Source organism: Hippoglossus stenolepis, chromosome 21 (genome assembly GCF_022539355.2).
Source record: "Hippoglossus stenolepis isolate QCI-W04-F060 chromosome 21, HSTE1.2, whole genome shotgun sequence".
Classification (NCBI taxonomy): Eukaryota; Metazoa; Chordata; class Actinopteri; order Pleuronectiformes; family Pleuronectidae; genus Hippoglossus; species Hippoglossus stenolepis.
Window position 1 is genome coordinate 18,236,700 of NC_061503.1, and position 20,642 is coordinate 18,257,341.

Here is a 20,642-nt window from a genome sequence, read left to right on the forward strand (position 1 = left end):
ACTCAGAGGCAAACTCCACCTCTGCCCTCCCGTCTCACCCTGCACCAAACACTGAGGCAAACAGAAGCGCCAGGGGGGGGGGGGGAAGTGGCACGATTGGTGTAGTGGCATCTCGTCTGTTTTTAAAGAAACGTACACAAGCAGGAGGGGCAGACATGTGGCAACCGTCTGATTCTTTTTTTGTTTTGTTTTTAAAAACCAAAAAAAAAAAAACACAAAACCAAAAAAACAAACAAATAGTGAGTTTAATACATATCTGAAATACATCGGGGCGGGGCGGGGCATAACTGTTGGCATTGATATGATGAGGGGAAGAAAAAAATACACAAGCTGGAGGGCGCTCTCGGACAAGAGCTCCACATCCAGAGGGAGAATCCCCAACCTTCCAAAAACTGAACAGTGCTTCTGAAGGGTCGGGAGGAGAACGCCTCGGGTTCTGCTGACACTGGTCGGCAGCAGAGAGCGAGGCCACAGAGGTCGAGGTTGCAGTGGAGTCAGCTGAGGGGCCGTGATGAGCCCGACCTTATAGCAGATATAAACATATATGTATTCTTAAACCTTTTAAATCTTTTTTTATTGTGGTTGTACAATATTCCCTGATGGCCTTGACGTGGCCGCTGAGTGTTTTACAGAATCCTGAAGAGATATCAAAATCAAAGAGGAGCAGGAGGAAGAGGAGGAAGAGGAGGAGGGGAAAAAGAAAAAACAACAAACGAAGAAGAGAAGTGATTAATTGTCCGTGGGGGAGAGGAGGAGTTTGATGGGGGAAATCCTGTTCGTTGCAGGTTGTGGAACTTTTTGCTGCTCTCCCGTGTCCCCTTCTTAAAACGTCACACACGCTGGTCAAACACACACAGTTCCTCCATCGCACGGGTGATTCTCTGAGGACGCACCAGGAAACAAAAATCACATTTATTACCACAATAAAATCTACATCTACGGGTTGAACATGAACTTAAACGATGCTTAACGAGGACTCAACCATTTGGGACGTCTCTACGTTGACATGTATTTATAAAGAGTCCGATTTACCTATGTCAGCTTCTTGGCTTTGTTGTAAAGTGAATCCACGACTTTGCTCATGTTCTGAATTGTTTCCAAAGCGGCTCCGTACGTCTTGTCCACCGGGGGCTCGTCGAATATGATCAAGACGCCTTCGCCTTGGTCCAGAATTCCTGCATCGGGGTCATAAAGTTCATATTTAACAGGATTCACGTGCTGCCTGTTTAGTGCATCTATCTGATATTTGACTTTTACAATTACCGTGAAACTTTGTGTCCAGAATCATCTGTGATAATTTCCTCTCAACGTCCCCCTGTCAAGAGAAGATTCACGATTAAACTCACATCTAAAAGACACAGGACACTTTTATTCCTCAAGACGCAAAGATACTCACGTTTGACAGTTTGATTAGACCTGATATGTGTCCTATCTGCAAACAGAAGGAGAAGCGAATCAGATAAAGGTTTTAAATCTGGGAGATTTTCTGGTGACATTAAAACAAATGTCTGAATGTTAAGATTTAGGATCCAATGATGCATGAAGCAACACTTCACTCTAACATGTGTTAGTGGAAAAATCCAGTTTAAACTAATTTTACTTTAGTGATGGGTCCTGCAATAGGTCAAGCTGATAGAGAGCGCTCCCTGCTGGATCATGAGGGAAACTACAGGCCGTCTGATTTGAATTCACATTAGACTTTGAATGTGATCTTTTCTCCTAACGACATATTTCATTATTTTTTTTAATAAACAGAGACAACTCTACAGGATGATTGCTCACCTGTACTCTGGAAAAGGGCTCAATGACTCGGATGAGGTTCTGCTCCAGCAGGTTGTCGTACAGTGTGGCCATGTGAGTGTTGATGATTGGGTCGTCGCTCAGTTCTGCTTTATACTCTGTTAGGGCCTGAGAGACACAAAACTTTGACTTTAAATACTGTTACAGTATCAGAATCAGTTATACTTCTGATTGGACAAAACCTTGCTTTCCAATATGCAATAACGATAGTAAAGTGTACGTCAGTAAGCGGTAAAAAGCCTAAAGAGAAAACCAAAAGGACGGAGAAGATTCTTACCGTTTCAAAGTCTGCTAATGATCTGTTCTTACTGGCCTGGGCGACACTTTTCATTGCATCTGTCTGAACAGATAAAGAGGAGAAAGAAAATGTAAGTTTCAATCTACAGGAATAAAAGATGAATGCAACTGTTGAAACCCTCTGAGGGCAACGGTCTGATGTCTCTGAAAACCCCAGAATACACGTTACACAGCGTCCAGTCTGTCACTTGCCTGTCGGCCGGAGTGTCGCAGGCCCAGTTTACCACTGATCAGGGACGGTACCTCCTCTGGTCTGGAAGAAAGAAAGAGAAACGAACAATCAAATATATGTATCACCAGTTAGGATTCAAAGGCCCCATTTGAATATAATTGTGGTTTGAAAATGAAACTTTAAGAGCGACTCACAGGTTCAGAACAATTTTGCACAGCAGCATGTATTTGAGAGCTGTGACGGCTCTGGGGTGGTCGACGGAGTCGTAGCCCTCGAAGGCCTCAAAGAAGTAGGAGTAGGCCGTCTTCCAGTCCTTCTCCTCGGCCGCGTGGATGATTCCTGAGACCGAGAGAACACAGAGCGATCGTTATCATCGACAGCCACAACAAGTCAGACAGAAACTTCAAGTCAACAGAAACTACACAACTGTGTGAGATTCTCATTTATATTAAAACCTTTGTTGACTTTACACTTAACATTTTACAAACTACTGTTAAGAATGAGTTGCTTCGTGGATGTTTTGTTGTCGTTATGAAATCAATATTTAAAAAATTCTTTAGAGTGAAACAAACATTTACTCTAAACCAACGTGACATCGGTTTAAAAACGTTTCTTCACACTTCTTGAAATAAAAGACAGGTAGAAGTGAAAAGCATCTAATGTGTAATAACCGTAAGATGATAGAAACGTAATTCTGCACACTGAGTCCAGGTTCATGTAGCGCCATCCAGTGGACGTATCAAGCAACTGACGACAAGGATTGTTTTTCTACAAAATGTGCTATGTAAACTTTGCAGGTGAGAACAGCAAACACGTCTGACCTGACTGCATGTCCAGCGCTGCCTGGAGCTTTGGAGGACAGTAAATGGCGTTGGCGGTGGTCCTGGCGGAGGTGAGGGCGGCACGGGCCTTCGGGAGGTTACTGAGTGCGTGGTACGTCTTACTTTCCAGCAGCTGAACCTCAACCAGGAGAGCTTTGTCATCCATCTTTTTCAGCTCCCCGAGCAACTGGGTACCTGAGGCAGAGAAAGAAGACACTTTATAAACAGCTGGGGGGGCATAAATGTGCAATTATATTACAATTTTATCTACCAGAGTGAAATGTGTTGAATTTTGGGAACAATAAAAGACACATTTTGAAAGTATTTGTGTTTCTTGACGGACCAGAAAACGCCTGCGTGGCGTCCATGCTTGTTAAATACCGTGCGTCAGAGCCAATAACAACATCTGCCTTCAAATGTTGATGTTTACTACAAGTCCTGTTTCTAAGAACTCACCGAGTGCCAAGGCCTCCTGGTATCGTTTGGTGTCGAAATACAGTGAGATGAGCCGAGTCTAAAAGAAGAGAGGAAGCCGTGAGACAAGCAGAGTCTGACTCTTCACAGAGAAGCGACCAGGACAGTTTGTTTATTGATCCGTGCAGACACATGTTGTGCTCGTTTTTCCTATTTATTTATCTTTTAAACACATTTTACATCTAAATACAGAGATGGAAAAAACAAAAATCCAAATTGACATTAGCGTCTCTTGTGGTCACTTTCCTCAGACAAACATCTAATTGATGTATTTAAGTTTACTCATTTGGCCTCACCCACACCAGCGGTGATTCACATCTATTGACTGTGCAACAATGTGACTGAAACCACAGCGTCTCCCACTCCGTGAGTCAGATGTTGAATCTGATCCTTCACACAGCAGCTATATTTGGAGAGATTGCTTTTGTTTTCACTATCATTACAACATAATTGTTGCTGCATGTCAGCGCTAACTGAGGTGAGGGGAGGAGGAGGCATCCATCAGATGTGGGGGATTCCATCTATGGCAACTGGACAATTTATAGTAAGTGCTTTCCAGCACATGGGCTGTTTCTGGTTGAAGGATGACGGCAGCTAGTGGGAGAATTAGCTCTGGCAGCGAGGCGTGCTGACAGTGCAGCATTTTCAGAAAACACTCAACGGTGCAGTATGTATTCTGAGGATTATATGACATTTAGATGGTTTGTGCATTTAACACCATTGTGAAAGCACAAAGAAACATCTCCTCACCTCCAGACCCTGTCGTAGGAAGGTCCTCTTCTCGGCCTTGGCCCAGTCAATGCATTCAAGACACAGCTCCACCTCCTGCCCCGTCGCTGCCTCCATGTCGAGGAAGAGGTCCAGCAGGGAGCGGACCAGCCGGGCCGCTTTGGCCTTGCTGATAGAAATCAGGAAGGGCCTCACGAATTTCAGCAGACCCCCCAGCTCTGGAGAAATAGAAATTAAACAACACACCACAGAGTTGGAATAAATTCTGTTATATTATCTCTGGACTTGGCACAAACACGTGAGTGAACCGGTGAGTTTGATCTTTACCTGCAGCCTGTCCCGTCTTGGCCAGGAGCGTCCCCAGCTCCAGGATGCTCTGTTCTTTAACCTTGACAGCTTCCTCATCGTTCTCTTGAATATCTCTCCTCACTGTAAGAGAGAGGAAACGACTTCCCATGAGAATCAGCTGGTTCTTTTAAATCCAAACATGATGCAACATATAAACTTTCAAGAGTTAAAGTGGGTTCTCTATCCTCTATACGCCTCTTTTCTTTTAACCTCCGCCAAGGAAGTTATGTTTTCACCGCTGCCTGATTACCAGGAAACCAGGTGGAAGGATGTGGAATAGTTCAGGGAACAACTCCCCCCACTTTCTTTAACATTGTGAAATAATGTGTTTAACAATTTCCCAGATTTCTCAGCGAACAATTCATGGATCATAAACTGAACTGGGAGCTGACATCTACCAGCGTGTGCCACTTGGTGCGGCCTGATGGTATTTCAGGAAACTATTGGCTCTTCTTATTGTTCCCTGTAAACACACAACATGTCAATAAACGTCCTTGAAATGTTCCCAAACACTGAAGTGGTCGCCATTTTTTTTTTATCTAAACGAGTCCGAAACCAAAACACAGGACTTGCAGGTAGAACAGCAGCTTGAAGCCTGAGAGGTCAGAACCTGGAGGAAGTTTGACTTTAAGTTTGTTTAAATGACAACACTGTGGAGAAGTTGTTGAAGTAACGAAGTAACGGACAGTGTGATAAACACACGGTTCCTCCTGTGAGACATCATCCAAACTGTTGACAGCTGACGAGCTAATGTGACAAGGCAGTTTGAGGACCGATGGTTCAGAGTTAACACAACCACACTTTGACTAGTTAACAATCACAGTGATTTACACACAACAACAACACACGACCTGTGTGGTTGTTCCCTAACAATCCTCCCAGTCACTGTGATGATAACACAGGGTTGGGGGGGTTCTGACAACAAGCTAATGACGTTAGCCGCAGCGGGTATCATGCTAGCGTGACGGGTTCTGAATTGAAGCTAACTGGCGTGAGCGTGAAAAGCCCGAGCGACGCGACACAACAACACTTTAACAAACTACAACAACACAACACCACGGGGCGGCCGCTTCACGTCTCACGACCCCGGGCCTGGAGCTAGCACAGCCGGCTAACCAGCTAGCACAGCCGGCTAACCTCCACTAGCGCTCAGCAGTGAGTCAGCACCGGCTCCGGCTACACACCGCCGCCGCTAGCTAGCAGGCTAACACCCGGGGACCTGGAGGAAGACGAGCCGGCGGAGAGGGGCCCGGTGTCCGCCTCCAGCCGGCCGCCGAGCACCCACCTATGGAGTGGAGGATGTCGATGGAGGCGTCGCGGTCCGTGCTAACGAGGGACTGGGCTCTCTGGAACTCGACCACTGCTGCAGCCGCCATCTTCCTTATTCAAATGCTGCCTGAGTGAAAAGCACCGGCGTGCACTACGTTACTTGGCGTCTGTGACGTCAGCGCACCACCGCGTCTCTGAGGGATTGTGGGGGTTGTAGTTTTTAACAGGAAGTGGTTAAAAACACGTATCGTTTTTCTTCTTTGTGGATTTATGTTGTAGATGCTTTTGTGTATTGAGCTGATAAACAACAACAACAACAACAACAACAACAACAACAACAACATCTTCATCAGCAACAAAAACAACAGCAATAATAATAACTCTTATTATAATAACAATACTAATAATAATTATACATTTTATTTGTATAGCACAGGATTACAAAAAATGGATTTACAGTTGAAAAATAAATCAGCCCCAAGCATCAATCAAAAGCTATTAACACGATGTGGAAATGTGTGATTGTGATGTGTATTTTATACAGTGTCGTTAACTGGCCTAAAAAAAATCTCATTTAATATCCAATATATCTTAAATACATATCATTAAACTGAAGCATGTAGCTTACAGGAACAAAAACACATTGTAGAACTCACTTGGAATCATTGTTTGTTTCTAGAGAACAAATCAGTAATTGGCATCTTATTAGGCAACTCAAGGCAAATAGATCAATCCGGAAATTTTGTATGAAATGAATAACAACTATAATATTATTAAATAATATTACACATGTATGTTGTTAAACTGAGGCATATAGCTTATATGAGAAACCCTGGGTCAGGTCCTGAAGAACAAATTATGTGTTTGTAGCTTTGTATTTTTGATCAACAGGAGAATTTCCATACATCATATTTGCATAAAACAAGAATAGCTATTGCACAAATGGTAAAATTATGTTTTAACCACAAGTCATATTTGAGTTTATACTATGTGGATATTATAAAGAGGTTGAGATTATTGTAAAAGCCTAAATGGTGATTTAAATATAGGTCAGTGATGTAATGCAAAGGTGCAATATGGGTCTATAGGGTTGTCTATAGAAATCCATGGCTACCAACTCACTGAGAGAAGACGCAGTGGATTATGTGAGGTTGGTGCCACGAAGGAAATCATGCAGTGGGTTCACTGGGTTCACTTCACATGATCTGCTGCTGGTTAAGTGTCTATAGGCGGAGTAGTTTCCCAGCAGAGAGCGCACAGCGGCGCCCCACCACCGCCTTTGCGTCAGTCTGTGGCTCCATCCACAACATCAGCCTTCGCAGCATCCGCATCTCACGGCCAGGAGGACCAGGAGCACATCCTCATCCCAGCATCCATTCCACAACTGCCTCCATCGTCTGCGCACCGCCTGCACCGGGCGTGCTCCTCCACCTCTGGCTTCTCCTTCTTGATTTCTGCCTCGACTCGGATTACCCCCTTTGTTGCTTTTAATTTCTCCGACATGGTTTTTCTGTTTTAACCATAAGGAGACACCTCGCACCAGGCTGGAGATCTGGTAAGTTTGCTTTAATTCTGGGACACGTTCGTGGATTAATTCGTTCAATTTCGAAAACAGGAGAGGGAATCTGGCTTTAGATCGAAATGACCTGAGGTGTGGGGCTCACACAACGAGCTCCCCTGTTGTATTCTGATGGTTTTACCGGATACCAGGGAGAGGTGAGGGGTTTCTTCATCTCTAAGCCACCGCCTATGACCGTCAACATTTTTCATTTCGACGCATGACGCTCAGGTTCAGCACCACGGAGAGCACCCGATGTTCTCAGCTCCTCTTCCCCGCGAAGAAAAACCCGAACGAGCCCGAAACCCTGAGATGTTCCTCAGGTGAGGTCACGTTCAAACAAACCTCCAGGACGGTCCTCCTCAATCTGAGCAGTAAATCACCAGATTGATAGCGTGCTGATGGAATGAAGGACGGAGCAGATTGGATGCTGCGCAAAGTCGATGCATCCGCTGCGTTTTCACTGCAGCGAGGGAGAAAAACAGGTCGTGCAAAGACGAATAAAAACACGTATCTGGCTGTTTTTCTGGTTTTCACGGAGGTAAATGAAACGACCTTGGCTCTGTGCTTTAAAATGTCCGAGTCTTGAATACACCCAGCGCGACCTTCACCTGATTCGGATGCTGTTTACGTTTCGGTCTTCCATTTTAGTGCGAAGCTGTGGCGCATGGCTCAGTGCGACTCGTCGGCCATTGCCCATGAAATATGAATCTCTCCTTATGAAATGTGCATGGATTCATCATATAGGATCCAGCTGCGATCGAATGTGCAGCAGAAATCCTCCGAATATGATGCACGACGCAGCAGAACACAGATTAGGATGTTTCTCCATGTGCTCTTCACTGCAGAGGAATAAAACCTCCAATCGGACATGTTTTCACAGTGAGGATGATTAGTGCCTTATAACATTTGCTGCAAATAGGGGGGGGGGGATCTTTACTGTTTGGATTAGTAGCCCATGAGCCAGGCAGTAGGCTGATTCATTCCACCACTTACTGAGTCAAATCAATAGTGCTAATAAGCCTGAGGTGCTGTCAGATAAACCACTCAGACCCACGTTCAGGAGAACATTACAGACCTGATACTATCTGATGTAAGCTGAATAATTACAGACCTTCTATCAGATCAGTATTTTTTGGGCAGACGTGGATAATTTAAAGCAAATCGACCCTCAACCAATTATTTTCTGATTATTGATCTTTTCTGTTTCCAGCAGTGTCCATCTGGAGTCGCAGACAAAGAGCTGAGACGCAGCAGAGCCTGTTTCTGTGGAGCTGATCGTTATCCCCTCGGAGAGAAGTTTATAGGACATCTCCCTCAAGACTTTAGATGCCCAGCGGCAGCCTGTAGCCCGGGACCCTCGACTCCCAGAAGCTCTGAGACCCTCAGCATCTCCCCTGGCAGACGCTCATCTGACCCAGAGCGGCTACAGCCCCTGGACGCCCCCCCGCAGTCACCATGGGAACCGTGCTGTCTTTGTCACCCAGCTACCGAAAGGCGGCTCTCTTCGAGGATGGGTCGGCCACCGTGGGTCACTACACGGCGGTCCAGAACAGCAAGAATGCCAAAGACAAGAACATGAAGCGCCACTCGCTCATCAACGTGCTCCCCTGGAAGCGGATTGTAGCAGTGTCGGCCAAGAAGAAAGGCTCCAAGAAGGTGCAGCCCAACGGCCCCTACCAGAACAATGTCACCCAACTGAACAATGAGAACCTGAAGAAGTCGCAGTCCTGTGCAAACCTGTCCACCTTCACCCAGGATCAGACCACTCCGGCAGTCACCAAGAACTCCAACAACATAGTATCGTCCGTGAAGAAGGCCCCTCTGACCAATTCCAATGTGGTCCCCGGGACCCCGAAGAGGGTGATCGTCCAGGCCTCCACCAGCGAGCTGCTGCGCTGCCTTGGGGAGTTTCTGTGCCGGCGTTGTTACCGGCTGAAGCACCTGTCCCCCACCGACCCGGTGCTGTGGCTGCGCAGCGTGGACCGCTCCCTGCTGCTCCAGGGCTGGCAGGACCAGGGATTCATCACCCCTGCCAACGTGGTCTTCGTCTACATGCTGTGCCGCGACGTGGTCTCCTCCGAGGTGGCCACGGAGCACGAGCTGCAGGCCGTGCTGCTCACCTGCCTCTACCTGTCGTACTCCTACATGGGCAACGAGATCTCCTACCCGCTCAAGCCCTTCCTGGTGGAGAGCTCCAAGGAAACCTTCTGGGACCGCTGCCTCTCCATCATCAACCTGATGAGCGCCAAGATGCTCCAGATCAACTCTGACCCGCACTACTTCACTCAGGTGTTCGCTGACCTGAAGAACGAGAGCCAGAAAGAGGAGGAGAGGAGCCGCCTGCTCATCGGCCTGGACCGGTGAGGGGATGCCGGGGGGGTCGGGGGAGGTGGGGCCTATTCCAGTCTGGCATTTTGACGAGTTTAAAAGATTATTTGTGATTCTATTTATTTATTATTGTCAAAAAACTGCAGCAGAACGAAACGAATCTGGAAAATATTTGATATTTGTAACAACTTTGTATCGAATAAGACTTTGACTTGTTTATTTAACACCTTTGTGTTTGAGGGATAAAAGTTGCAATGGTCATTCAAGGTTTAAAAAGTAAAGGGTGCGCCGTTTGTCTGTGATTATCGAGGACAAATTCTATTTTCAAATGAGCTAAGGATGGATTTTCTGTAAACCCCGAGAGTGAAAGCTTTTTTGGCAATGATATATAAAGAAAAGAAAAATGCCAGACTTGAGTAAATCCTTTGCTAATGTACAGATATATATCTATATGAAATACTGAAAACCTTAAAAAACAATTCAGACAAAAAGACAAAAAAACTGAACATTAGAAAGGGAAGCGAACATCTACAGCGTTGAATGTGGACAGGACTGATGCTGCAGCAGCCTGCCAGTGACCTTCTGACTGTTGTGATGTGCACTGCCTACTGCAGGAGGGTGAGGGCCATCGCCTGACTGACGCTCTTCACGCATCACGGATGAACCGGCATCCCCTGGCTGCCAAACCCTGGCTCTTTTTGGAACGCCAACACCCACGTCCCCGACACTCACACGGATACGATGGACACTTTGTGCTGCAACGCATATCAGGCCACCGAGGGAGAGAACAGCAGGGACCGTCGATGCTGGATCCATATTCTTGTTTGTGGCTCTGCAGCAGGATGTTTCACAGGATGGACAATAATCAAGCGTTGCATTGTGGGACTTTTGATAAAAAAAAAGACAACAACCCGAGGACGTATGGACGATGACGTGTGGTCATACTGTGTGTGTTCAGAAGGACTTACTTTATTTTCATCTAGAAAAAAATTAAAACAAGTTACTGGATGTTTTACTCCCCAGAGGCTCGAACCCCTGGAGGCTTATTTATTGCTTTTTCTGGAAGTTTTATTTCATTTTTGGTTTCTTTTTTTACTTAGAATTGTAATGTTTTGCACGTGTGCCATGCAATTTTACAGAGTTTCTGGGAGAGCAGGAGCAAATTGTTACTTTCCTTGTTTTTACTTGATTCATAAACCAACTGCATCTGCATTAGAGAATGCTGTGAACAAAGTGACACTAGTTTATTTAGCTCTGCTTGCTAAAATAGGTAACTCGTTTACCAGGGAAATTCTTTTTGTACTTTTGTCGATAGGTTGTGTTGCAACCACTTTGGAATGATGTTTGATTTTGTGCTTATGATTCAGCATAGAAAATGTTAAAACAGTGCCATATCTTTGATGAGAATCCCGCAGGCCCGAGAGCGCTCTGAGACACTGTGGACATCGAGCAGTTGAATGATGGGATGGATTTTCATGTGCGAGTAACGACTTACTGACACCTAATTTATTGCCATTCACGTATTTATTATTTAGGCACATTAAATGTAAAAGAGAGATCGTGACGAGGGACTTTGGGAAGGACGGGGGAGTCGCTGGTGCAGACAGTGTGCTTATCTTTGGTGGGAATGAAGATTGATCTGGTTTATGCAAATGAATGTCACAGGGGGTTTATCAGTGAATATCTAATTTGTAAAAGCTCTTAGATCAAAACCAATGTCAAATCTGACCATCACCAAAGTGACGTCATCAAGGACACCTTGACGGTACGACACATCGCCGACCTTCTGCTCAACAAATGCCCTGGAAACATGTTTTTTTATGCGGAGCCGACACATATCGGAGGTGTGAGCGCACACAGGGGAATCAGCTCCTCCACTGACAGCTGTTCACTGCAGAGGAGCACAGCTCGTCCTGGGGAGAACATCCGTCTGCAGGCTGCAGGAGACGAGGCGACCGAACATCTGCCAATTTTTAATCAGAGAATCGACGAGACTTAAAAAACAAACGCTGCTGTGGGGGATAGCGACGCCATGGCAACCCAAACAGAGAGCATGCAGAACAACTGAGACACTTTATTGGAATAGGAGCGAAGACGCTGCACCGCTGCTCCTCGCTGTCTCTGCAATCACTGGAGCAGCGACGGTATTTACCCCCAGAAACACGAGAGAAACAACCTCTACAGCTTCCCACATCTTATCTTAACATATATATATATATATATATATATATAGAATTACTCAATTCCTTTGGCAGTGTTTGGAAAATCCAAATCTTAAAATGCAAAAATGATTGGTGGTGCCAACAGAGGGCACATTGTGAAAGTGCTCCTGGAGAATGAAAGGTCCCTGCTGCTGCTGCTGTGCTGTGAATCAGCTGTGATGGTCACTGTGGTCGCCCTGCTGTGGAACCCAGTGGAACCCGGTGGAACCCGGTGGAACCCAGTGGAACCCAGTGGAACCCTGTGGAACCCGGTGGAACCCTGTGGAACCCTGTGGAGTGTTTGCACCGGCACAAGAGAGGGACACGCACTTTGGACGGGGTTTCCCTCTGGCAGAGAAGAAGCAGGGCATCGGGGTGAAGGGTCTCGAACCCGAGACCCTGAATCCTTCCCCCTCTGTCCACACTCTGCCCCCCCCCCGACTCACTGGAAACGTGCCATTCTGTCCCGCATCATCGAGAAGTGGTTTGAGAAAATACTTTCGAAAAAGCTGATAAAACGTGGAAAAAAAGACTCAAGTGATAGTTTAAGATTTCTGTCAAATTCTTTTCTGTATCTTGTTGCGTACTTTGTAGATAAAAAATGAAACCGTGGTTAAAAACTTCAAAACGAGACATTCAAGGACTGCATGTGAGTGAGACTGAGTGAGTGTGTGTGTGTGTGTGTGTGAGAGAGAGAGAGAGGCATCGTTTTATTTGTACAGAGGAATGTGTGACATGTTTTCTTATGGACGAGGAGCATTCACCAGCCACACTGGCACGAGGACTTTGATTTTGCGTGGGTGGGGTTGAGGGGGCGGGGGCGTCGAGGCTCTTCAATAAAAAAATATTTTCTTTTTGAAAAAGACAAAAAAGCCGTTGCTGTAATTGAAACATTTTTTTCAGTTGGTTTCTGCTTATTTTAATTTATTTTTGTACTGTGATGGAAAAATAAAATGCACCGATCGTTCAAGGTCGTCACTCCTCGTCTTTTTGTTTTGTACACAGAAAGTGTGACAGTCTACAGATGTAGGTCACAGACGTACTTCTCCAGTAACTGGGATGAATTCATCACATTGTGAATACAGAACTTCCTGTGACCCGATAGTTCAAAGGACTTCAGAGTCCCTGCTTTGGTTCTGCCTTTGATTGTCGAGTTGTTCTCAAACATTACTTCTGCTGTTTTAAGCTTATTTTAAGGATCCAGGACTTCCTTTTTCATAAATTTTCTGATTCATGGATCTTGATGAAAGAAGTCAAACATATTTAGAAGAGTCAGTGTGATCCACTTTGTGCAGATTGGATCTAAGGCGACTGTTGGTGCAGTTATGATCTCCACTGAGGGACTCTAGTTTATTTCATGTTATAAAAACGGGGTGAAAGGACTTATAGCAGATTTAGCGGGTCACAAGTTCACCACAGTTGAACTTCAGACAAAGCCACACTGCACATCTGCTGTGCCAGTGTTATCTCATCATATTTTATCTTATTGCATCTTATCATATATAATCAAAACTTATTGTATCGTGATTTGCTTCCCCTTATCTCATATTGTGTTATCATTCTTTATCTTATCCCACTTTGTCGTACCTCATCTCATCAGATCTTATCTCCTCTTATCTTCATCCACACCCCCCCGTCCTGAACCCTGTGGCCTCAGAGTTTCCTCCTGGGTGTAGATGTTCCTGCGGTTGGGAACCAGTGCCGTTACTCCCAATAAACCGAGATCCTCCCACGTGGACTCGTTTGGGTCACTTCACTCGCTGCCCATTAATTCCCATTTATTTAACCGCCAGGTCAGTGGGTCCAGTCTTAGTCACTGCGGCAGAGACGACTCATCCGTCAGCCGGTGGATTATCCGGCCCCGCTGACGGAGCTGCTGAGGGCTGACACAGTGGCGCTGGGAAGCGACGTTGTCATGCCGACTGCAGAGGTTTTAAACGTCTGGACGTCACCCGGGGAAACAGCTGTTCAGTGGTTGGATTAACGTTGAGCTTCTACCCAGATATCAGCACATCTCACGTTAGAGTACGACTGTCCTCTGGGGACACTGGAGTCAACACACTTCAGTCCCTGCACGACAAAGTCCAGATGCTTCATGTGGATTTTCTCTCTCACACTCTCACTCTCACACACACACACACACACAAAGACAAGATTTCAACATGTGAGGCAAATAAATTTATTGATAAAGTGATTAATGAAATATTTTTCTTGACGGATCATCGTGGAATGCATGATCTGCATTTATACAAAATAATATTACAACTGTTCCCTTTAGACTTGGTCTGGATATTACAGTATAGTTATGGGACGTAGTAGTGAAATATTACACAAATATTCAAAATATAAACTTAACATAAAATTAGGCACATACTGGATGAACGGTGCACATACATATACAGATTTTTGCCAAAAGCCACAGAATAAATTATAGAAATGAAAATGGGATTTGAGTTTTTCACCCTTTGGCCGACATGGACACTGGAAACTGACAGAATGTGCTCGACACGCTGTCACTGCAGAGATCAGCGAAGGGAAGAGCACAGTGGCACCGAGTTAATACTCACATCTGAAATCCATAAATGCCCTTTTTGATTAGATCCACGTTGATTTTCACACTTAAAGCTGATGATCAATATGAGGAAAACAACAAAAACAAATCACAGCACAGGAAAAAAACCAGTCTGGACATTTTCTATATTTTTCTTACTGTCAACGAAACTCACGAAAAGACCAAACTCACAATAAATTGATCCAAATATTACGTTTTGTCAGACTTGTTCATTCCCTTATGATGAACATGGTAATATAGTTTATTTTAACAACACATACACCATCTGGTTTCGGTGAATACCCCACAAATTGCACCGAATATGTATAAATACGCTGAAGAAAATAGTCCCTTCCTCCTGTTCTAGTTACTGTAATAGTTCCAGGTACTTTAGGAAACAGCTTTGATTTATTAAACTGGAGGCCAGTGCAGTTCCAGGCTGCTGAAACACGCGAGGCCGCCGTGACCTCGACCGTTGATCTGTGACCAACTCAAATCTAATCAGTTAATCCAGAGTCTTTAGTGAACGTTCGTGAACTTGACCTTTGACCGCTGGTTTTCAGGTCGTCCTTTGGTTCATGTGGATGTTTGTGCCGGATGTAATGAAATCCACGTTGGGTGTCACTGATATGTCATCTTCACAAGAACCGTGACCTTCACCCTTTGACCTTCAACCAGTTCATCTTTGACTTTAACTGAGCTTTTGTACCAAACTAGAAGAAATTCCCTTGAGGTGTTCTGGACATATCATGTTCACAGGAGGGGGACGGACTGATTGACGGAACACCTCCGGTCACTGGCTGCATGGAGGAATAAAAAATGATTCAATATTATATATAAATTAAACCTGATTCTACATATTTCAGAGGAGAGCACACAGACTAGAACATTGTAAGTTTTGGTCGTTTCGTGATTTGTTAACAATAAGAAAATGTATTTTAACAGGGTTTAGATCCACATTTCTGCTTAATCCGTCTTAGTCTTATTCTTTCCTCCCTGGTTTTTGTTTCTGCCTGATCCTCCTATTGTTTGACTCGTCTGGTTGCTGGTGCTTTTTCCTTTTCCCATTTGCACGCCTCCTGGGCACAGGACGGCTGAAGTATAAAATAACAACAGCAGAAAAACAAAGAAAACAGGAAAACCTTCACTGCCCTGCAGGACGGTGGAGTCGGCCGAGCCGGGCGAGGAGCCAGGCGATCTGACAGGGGAAGGGAAGTGGAAAAGGAGGGAGGGAGTGGGAGGAAAGAGAAAGCAGAGGGAGTGGAGAAGGAGAGAAGGCCAAGCGAGGCTTTGTTCACCAACCCCCTCGTTTTAAGTACGCGAGAGAAGAGAGAGAGAAGCGCTGGAGTGAGGAGTGACACGGACTCCATCCTAATGATGAGCGGTGAATAGTGGAGCCCTGTGGGAGATTACCATGCAGAGGGATATGGAGAGCGGCAGCGTTATCGTCCACACACACGCCGAGCGCAGGCAGCCACCGCACCAAAGCCGCAGTGAAAACCGTCTATTAACGCTCCCGATGTCACTTCCCTTAATCCGATGCACCAATTACCCCAAACAGCCATGTTCTGCGTCAGCGAGCCTTCATCCAACAACAGCACGAGGTCATCTCGCCACAGAGCCGCGAGGTAGAGCGGAGATTTGCTTCTTCAAAGGGACGCGGCCACTCGCAAACTAATTAAGATAAACGACTCGCTCTGACTCGACTCGGGCGCCATCGGAGCGCTAACAACTTTCCCTCCCATCGAAGTGAAGTGGGCCTCTGAGTCCTGGACGAGGCCGGACGCCGAGTCGTCTCTCGTGGAAAGAGTCGCTGAAGAAAACGATCCGTCAAGTGTCAATAAGGAAGTTCTAAAAAGAGGAAATAACTAAAGTGCCGTTCTGGAGCTTTCGACCATGTTGCATGAGCTTCATTAGTAGATGGAGTTTGCCCAGTTGGTTCGAAACTGTAGTTTCCAGTAGAATCCCGTTTGACCTTTGAGGGAACGTGGAGTCCAGACGGGAGGAAGCTACGGAGGCTGCATGTGGATGAATGTTGCTGAGCCACTTTCAGGTGTAAACATCTTTCTACTAATTCCACAAATCTGTCTGTCGGTGTCTCACACGTCTAGAAATCAAACACATACACACTTCAGCTACACACTTGGCGTGTGTGTGTTGTAAAGGACCCAAAGAAGTGAAGTGTTGAATTTGGCCACTTTGAGTAAAGTTTGAAAGAGCAGGCGACCGGCGCTCTGTAGCAGCAGCGACTGGGACGAATCGACGTTCAGCTTCTGCCAAGTGAGCCGAGCTCCACTGGACTTTGAACAAACCGGTGAACGGCTCCGGTGGCTTCAGGGTTCTGTGTGGACTCGGTCTTTATTTGCCGCGGCTCAATCACTGCAGGTCACTTTCACAGTTTCAGAAAGAAAACTGCAACACGCGTCAGCACAGGTGAAACAAACAGCTCGGTCCAAACAGGCAGATTCAGAGGGGACACTTCTCTTGTGTTCTTCAAAAGCTTGAACAGACGTCAGCTCCACAACAGTAATTTGGTTTGTGATAGAGCAGCAGAAATATGATTACCTCTAGTCTGTGGATATTAATCTCACACAGTTTGAAGTCAGATGTCTTCATCTCGTCAGCATCTGTGCTAGCGTATATATTTCTGCGATGATTGGAAAAAGATCATATTGTTTAAGCGCAGACACGTCAGCAACCAGAGGACAAGAGGACAACGTCTCAGCATTCACACAGAAAGTCCTCCCCGTTGTTAGAGTAAAGTAGGACTGAAGTCTGATTTGCTTCCGTCCTCACTGTTGCGGACGTCGGCCAGAGTCTCAAGTCTCCGAGCTGAAGGAGCTAATTGACCCACATACAGTGAGCGCACTCCCACGGTCACACTCACACTCACTGTTCTCACTGATGAAGGGGAGGTTTATCAAGAGCTTTTCACTGAACACGGAGACAGCAAACCAGACAAAGGGTGCAGCTACTGGACTCTGCAGCAGCACTCAGAGTCCAGTACTGAAGCCCAGTTCACACTACACGACTTCCTGCCTTGTGATCCGGAGTCTTGTTCCCGTTGCGTTGGGTTCACACTGCGACAGGAGGTCAAGAACCAGGAGAAACCCCCCAAACTACTCACGAAAACAACAAGAGACACGAATCTGACTGATCCTGAAACCGTGTCGTGTGAACAAGGCTCTAGAGATCATGAAGCCTCCTGTAGAAAGTAATGCTTTGGTTATAATCTTCATATTGTCCTTCTACAGTATTACTCAGTATTAGTTGTGCACTCTATGCAGTACAGGTGCCGTGCAGGAATATTATAAAAGACATTGCAGGAAAGATTATAAGACGCAGGATTTAAATTAACAGATTTTAGCACTTTGTACGTCGCAGGTTTGCGATGTCGCGGATATGCTCAACACACCCTGCGGAACATCCTGTCACTAACGAACTATTTGATTCTCACTCGTTATCCCCACATGTGATTGTAAACATTTAACAAACTAAGAGTGGATGTTACAGTTCCATTCATTAAGTCTTCAGTTACGTTCATTAACATTATTATTCCTTAGAATAAAATCCACAACTCAATTAAAGCAGGTATTTAAGAATCGTTCATGTATTCGGATTTAATTTTCTGGGGTTTCACTTCTGATCCGGAGCCGCAGGGATTTTTCATTCCTGCTCAACCTTTGATGCAAGTTGCAGCTTAATCTCCTCTCACCTCAACTCACGATAATCAATCCACAATAAACTCTATATTGCACAAAGCAAATCATTTTAAATTTGGATTTTAAAAGAGACAGAGCAACACGTTGTAGTGCATATTATACCTAACATAAGATTTAGCATGTAGCATAATGCTAACGCTTCCTTTTCATCGCGGCATTGCATAGAAATCTAGAAAACGGGTCCAATTTGACACGACTCTGCTGATTGAGGTTCAATTACCTCAAAGCTCCTAAAGAGCTGCTGCCACACAATGTCAGCAAAAAACATGAGGAGTGAATAAGATGTGAATCATCATCATCATCATCATCATCATCTTGGCCTGCTTTGAAATCGGCCGTCACTGTTTGATCTCAGTTGCCGGGAACAGCCAGGATGTAACCTGAGCGGCTCTTGGTGAAGTCCGGCTGTGACTGGTTGATCTTGGGTTCCACGATGATGGTGCACTTCCTGCCGTTCATGCTGCACTGGATGGGACTGGAGACGTTCACCTGCAGCTTCCTCTTCTCGCTGCGAGGGGGGACAGGGAGGACGGAGGACGTGAGACATTTGGCAACGAACATTTAGAGAATAATCGATTACAATTTAACATTATATTTAGTCGGTTTAGTTCAAAAGCTTGAAATACACAATGCGGATCCATTAGTGACATTTGTGTGTGTGTGTGTGTGTGTGTGTGAGGCTGTTTACACCATAAATCATACTTGTTCATCATAATCTCACAAAACCCTCATTCTTTCACAGTAACACACACACACACACACACACACACACACACACACACACACACACACACACACACACACACACACACACACACACACACACACACACACACACACACACACACAGGGTCATAAATCACACTTGTCCAACTCAGTCGCACACATACAATTTCCCCCCTGTGCAGTAGTATTATTATGATAAGGAAAACTATTGTGCATGGAAATTGTCGAGGAGAATAATACGTTGATGAATGACTGTGGAAGGGTATGAATATGTGTCAGAGAGAAATTATACTGTGTAGGATAGAGAATAGTATGATTAGTGTCACTTAAATGGAAAAAATATCTAGAGACGAGGGAATAAAAGGTGTAAATTTACATTAAAATTGTAATATAAGGATAAAAAAGCTTGTGTCAGAGACTGAGTCTGAAGGAAGAACCCCACTGGAGGAAATGGTCTGTTCAGTGGAGGAGGAAATCAGTTGAGGTCTGAAGAGGCCGACAGAGAATCGAAGAGACGATCTGCGTTGAAGCCAGATTAACGTTCATTTTGTAAGAAAGCCTGACGATGAAGATGATGAAGAGCACGTGCAGGATCATGATGCAGCACGAGAAGTGAAAAGAGAGTCAGAAAATTGAGATGAACAACAGACGGACTGAGGCGGACGTGCCGTTGAAGGAATGATCCATATGGCGTCGCCAGGCCGGGGCGCAGCAGCCGATTGGCTTTTAGCGCCTGTCACATCTAGTTAGAGCGTCTGTGGGCGAACGGCTGCTCGGCTTCATTCGCTCTTAAACAGGATCGATGACGGGAATGAGAGGGCGAGAAGAAACAGGCTCAAACTGAGAGAGGGAGAGAGGAAAGTGTAACGTAATCTAAACGAGAGGAGGAGGAGCGAGAGGACGACTGTTGTCTGACTGAGGGGAGGGCAACACACACACAGACACACACACAGACACACACACCTCTTTGTCATTGTGACACACTTTCTCTCTGACACAGTTACTGATCACTGCGTCATTTGTAAACAAATTCATTATCTGCAAATCACTGCTGAATTCACAGAAGCTGCCACTTTGAGTCTCTCTCATCTGAACCTGGGACAAAAGGTCATGAAACACTGTGACACTGACTCCGAGGCCTCAGCGCTCGATTCAGATTTCATTCTAGATCCGATGTCTTCACGTAGCTTGTTCACGTCATCTAAGAACAACAAGACGTGAGTGTCTGGATGTAAACAAGGAGAAGAAGTCAGTGATAAACATGGAGGCCACAGATGTGAGCGTTTACGGTTTCTTTTTTCTCTTGATGCTCTCAAACGGAGACCGGTTGCGAAACAAGACAGACGTTCTAAAACCTCCCTGAAAACCTCCATCGCAGCTGTCTTCCATGTTTGTTTTGGCCATGTTTCCTCCCCCCCGCCGCTTCTCCTGCACAAAATTATGAGGAATGTCGATCTGGAGTGACGTAAAGTCGCATTGAATCACGACACGGGTCACATGGCTGCTCAGACTGAGGTCGCATCTCAAAAAATATATGAAGCATATGTAAGATCAGATTCCATGTGATTTGTTCAGATTCGGTCGATGGTGCTGCCCACACTGCACACCTCTGCAGTGTGTGTGTGTGTGTCTGTGTGTGTGTG

General features: G+C 45.5%; 3 protein-coding genes across 6 annotated transcripts in view; 1 reads left to right on the plus strand and 2 right to left on the minus strand.

Annotated features, from left to right (window-relative positions):
• Positions 1 to 738: 738 nt before the first annotated feature.
• Positions 739 to 6,078, minus strand: psmd11b (proteasome 26S subunit, non-ATPase 11b). The gene is made up of 13 exons (XM_035146461.2): positions 5,927 to 6,078; positions 4,621 to 4,722; positions 4,315 to 4,511; positions 3,547 to 3,604; positions 3,091 to 3,285; positions 2,464 to 2,608; positions 2,290 to 2,350; positions 2,078 to 2,140; positions 1,783 to 1,908; positions 1,397 to 1,432; positions 1,264 to 1,315; positions 1,033 to 1,175; positions 739 to 881 (listed from the first exon to the last, which is right to left on the minus strand). The coding sequence occupies exons 1-12, from the start codon at positions 6,015 to 6,017 to the stop codon at positions 1,033 to 1,035; spliced, it is 1,269 nt and encodes a 422-aa protein (XP_035002352.1). The 5' UTR covers positions 6,018 to 6,078; the 3' UTR covers positions 739 to 881.
• Positions 6,079 to 7,032: 954 nt separating this feature from the next.
• Positions 7,033 to 12,886, plus strand: cdk5r1b (cyclin-dependent kinase 5, regulatory subunit 1b (p35)). Of its 4 annotated transcripts, none has more exons than XM_035146468.2 (3): positions 7,033 to 7,465; positions 8,682 to 9,831; positions 10,414 to 12,886. In XM_035146468.2, the coding sequence occupies exons 2-3, from the start codon at positions 8,927 to 8,929 to the stop codon at positions 10,433 to 10,435; spliced, it is 927 nt and encodes a 308-aa protein (XP_035002359.1). In that variant the 5' UTR covers positions 7,033 to 7,465; positions 8,682 to 8,926; the 3' UTR covers positions 10,436 to 12,886. The 4 variants fall into 4 exon arrangements, with proteins under 4 accessions (XP_035002359.1, XP_035002361.1, XP_035002366.1 ...); XM_035146470.2 differs by having other exon boundaries at positions 8,685 to 9,831; XM_035146471.2 differs by lacking the exon at positions 7,033 to 7,465 and adding an exon at positions 7,501 to 8,009.
• A 1,269-nt stretch (positions 12,887 to 14,155) lies between these two features.
• The window catches only part of myo1d (myosin 1D), a 67,343-nt gene continuing 60,856 nt past the window's right edge, over positions 14,156 to 20,642 (minus strand). Inside the window, exon 22 of the mRNA XM_035146452.2 lies at positions 14,156 to 18,781. Within this exon, the coding sequence (XP_035002343.1) occupies positions 18,625 to 18,781 (157 nt within the window). The 3' untranslated portion in view covers positions 14,156 to 18,624. The remainder of the gene's footprint in view (positions 18,782 to 20,642) is intronic.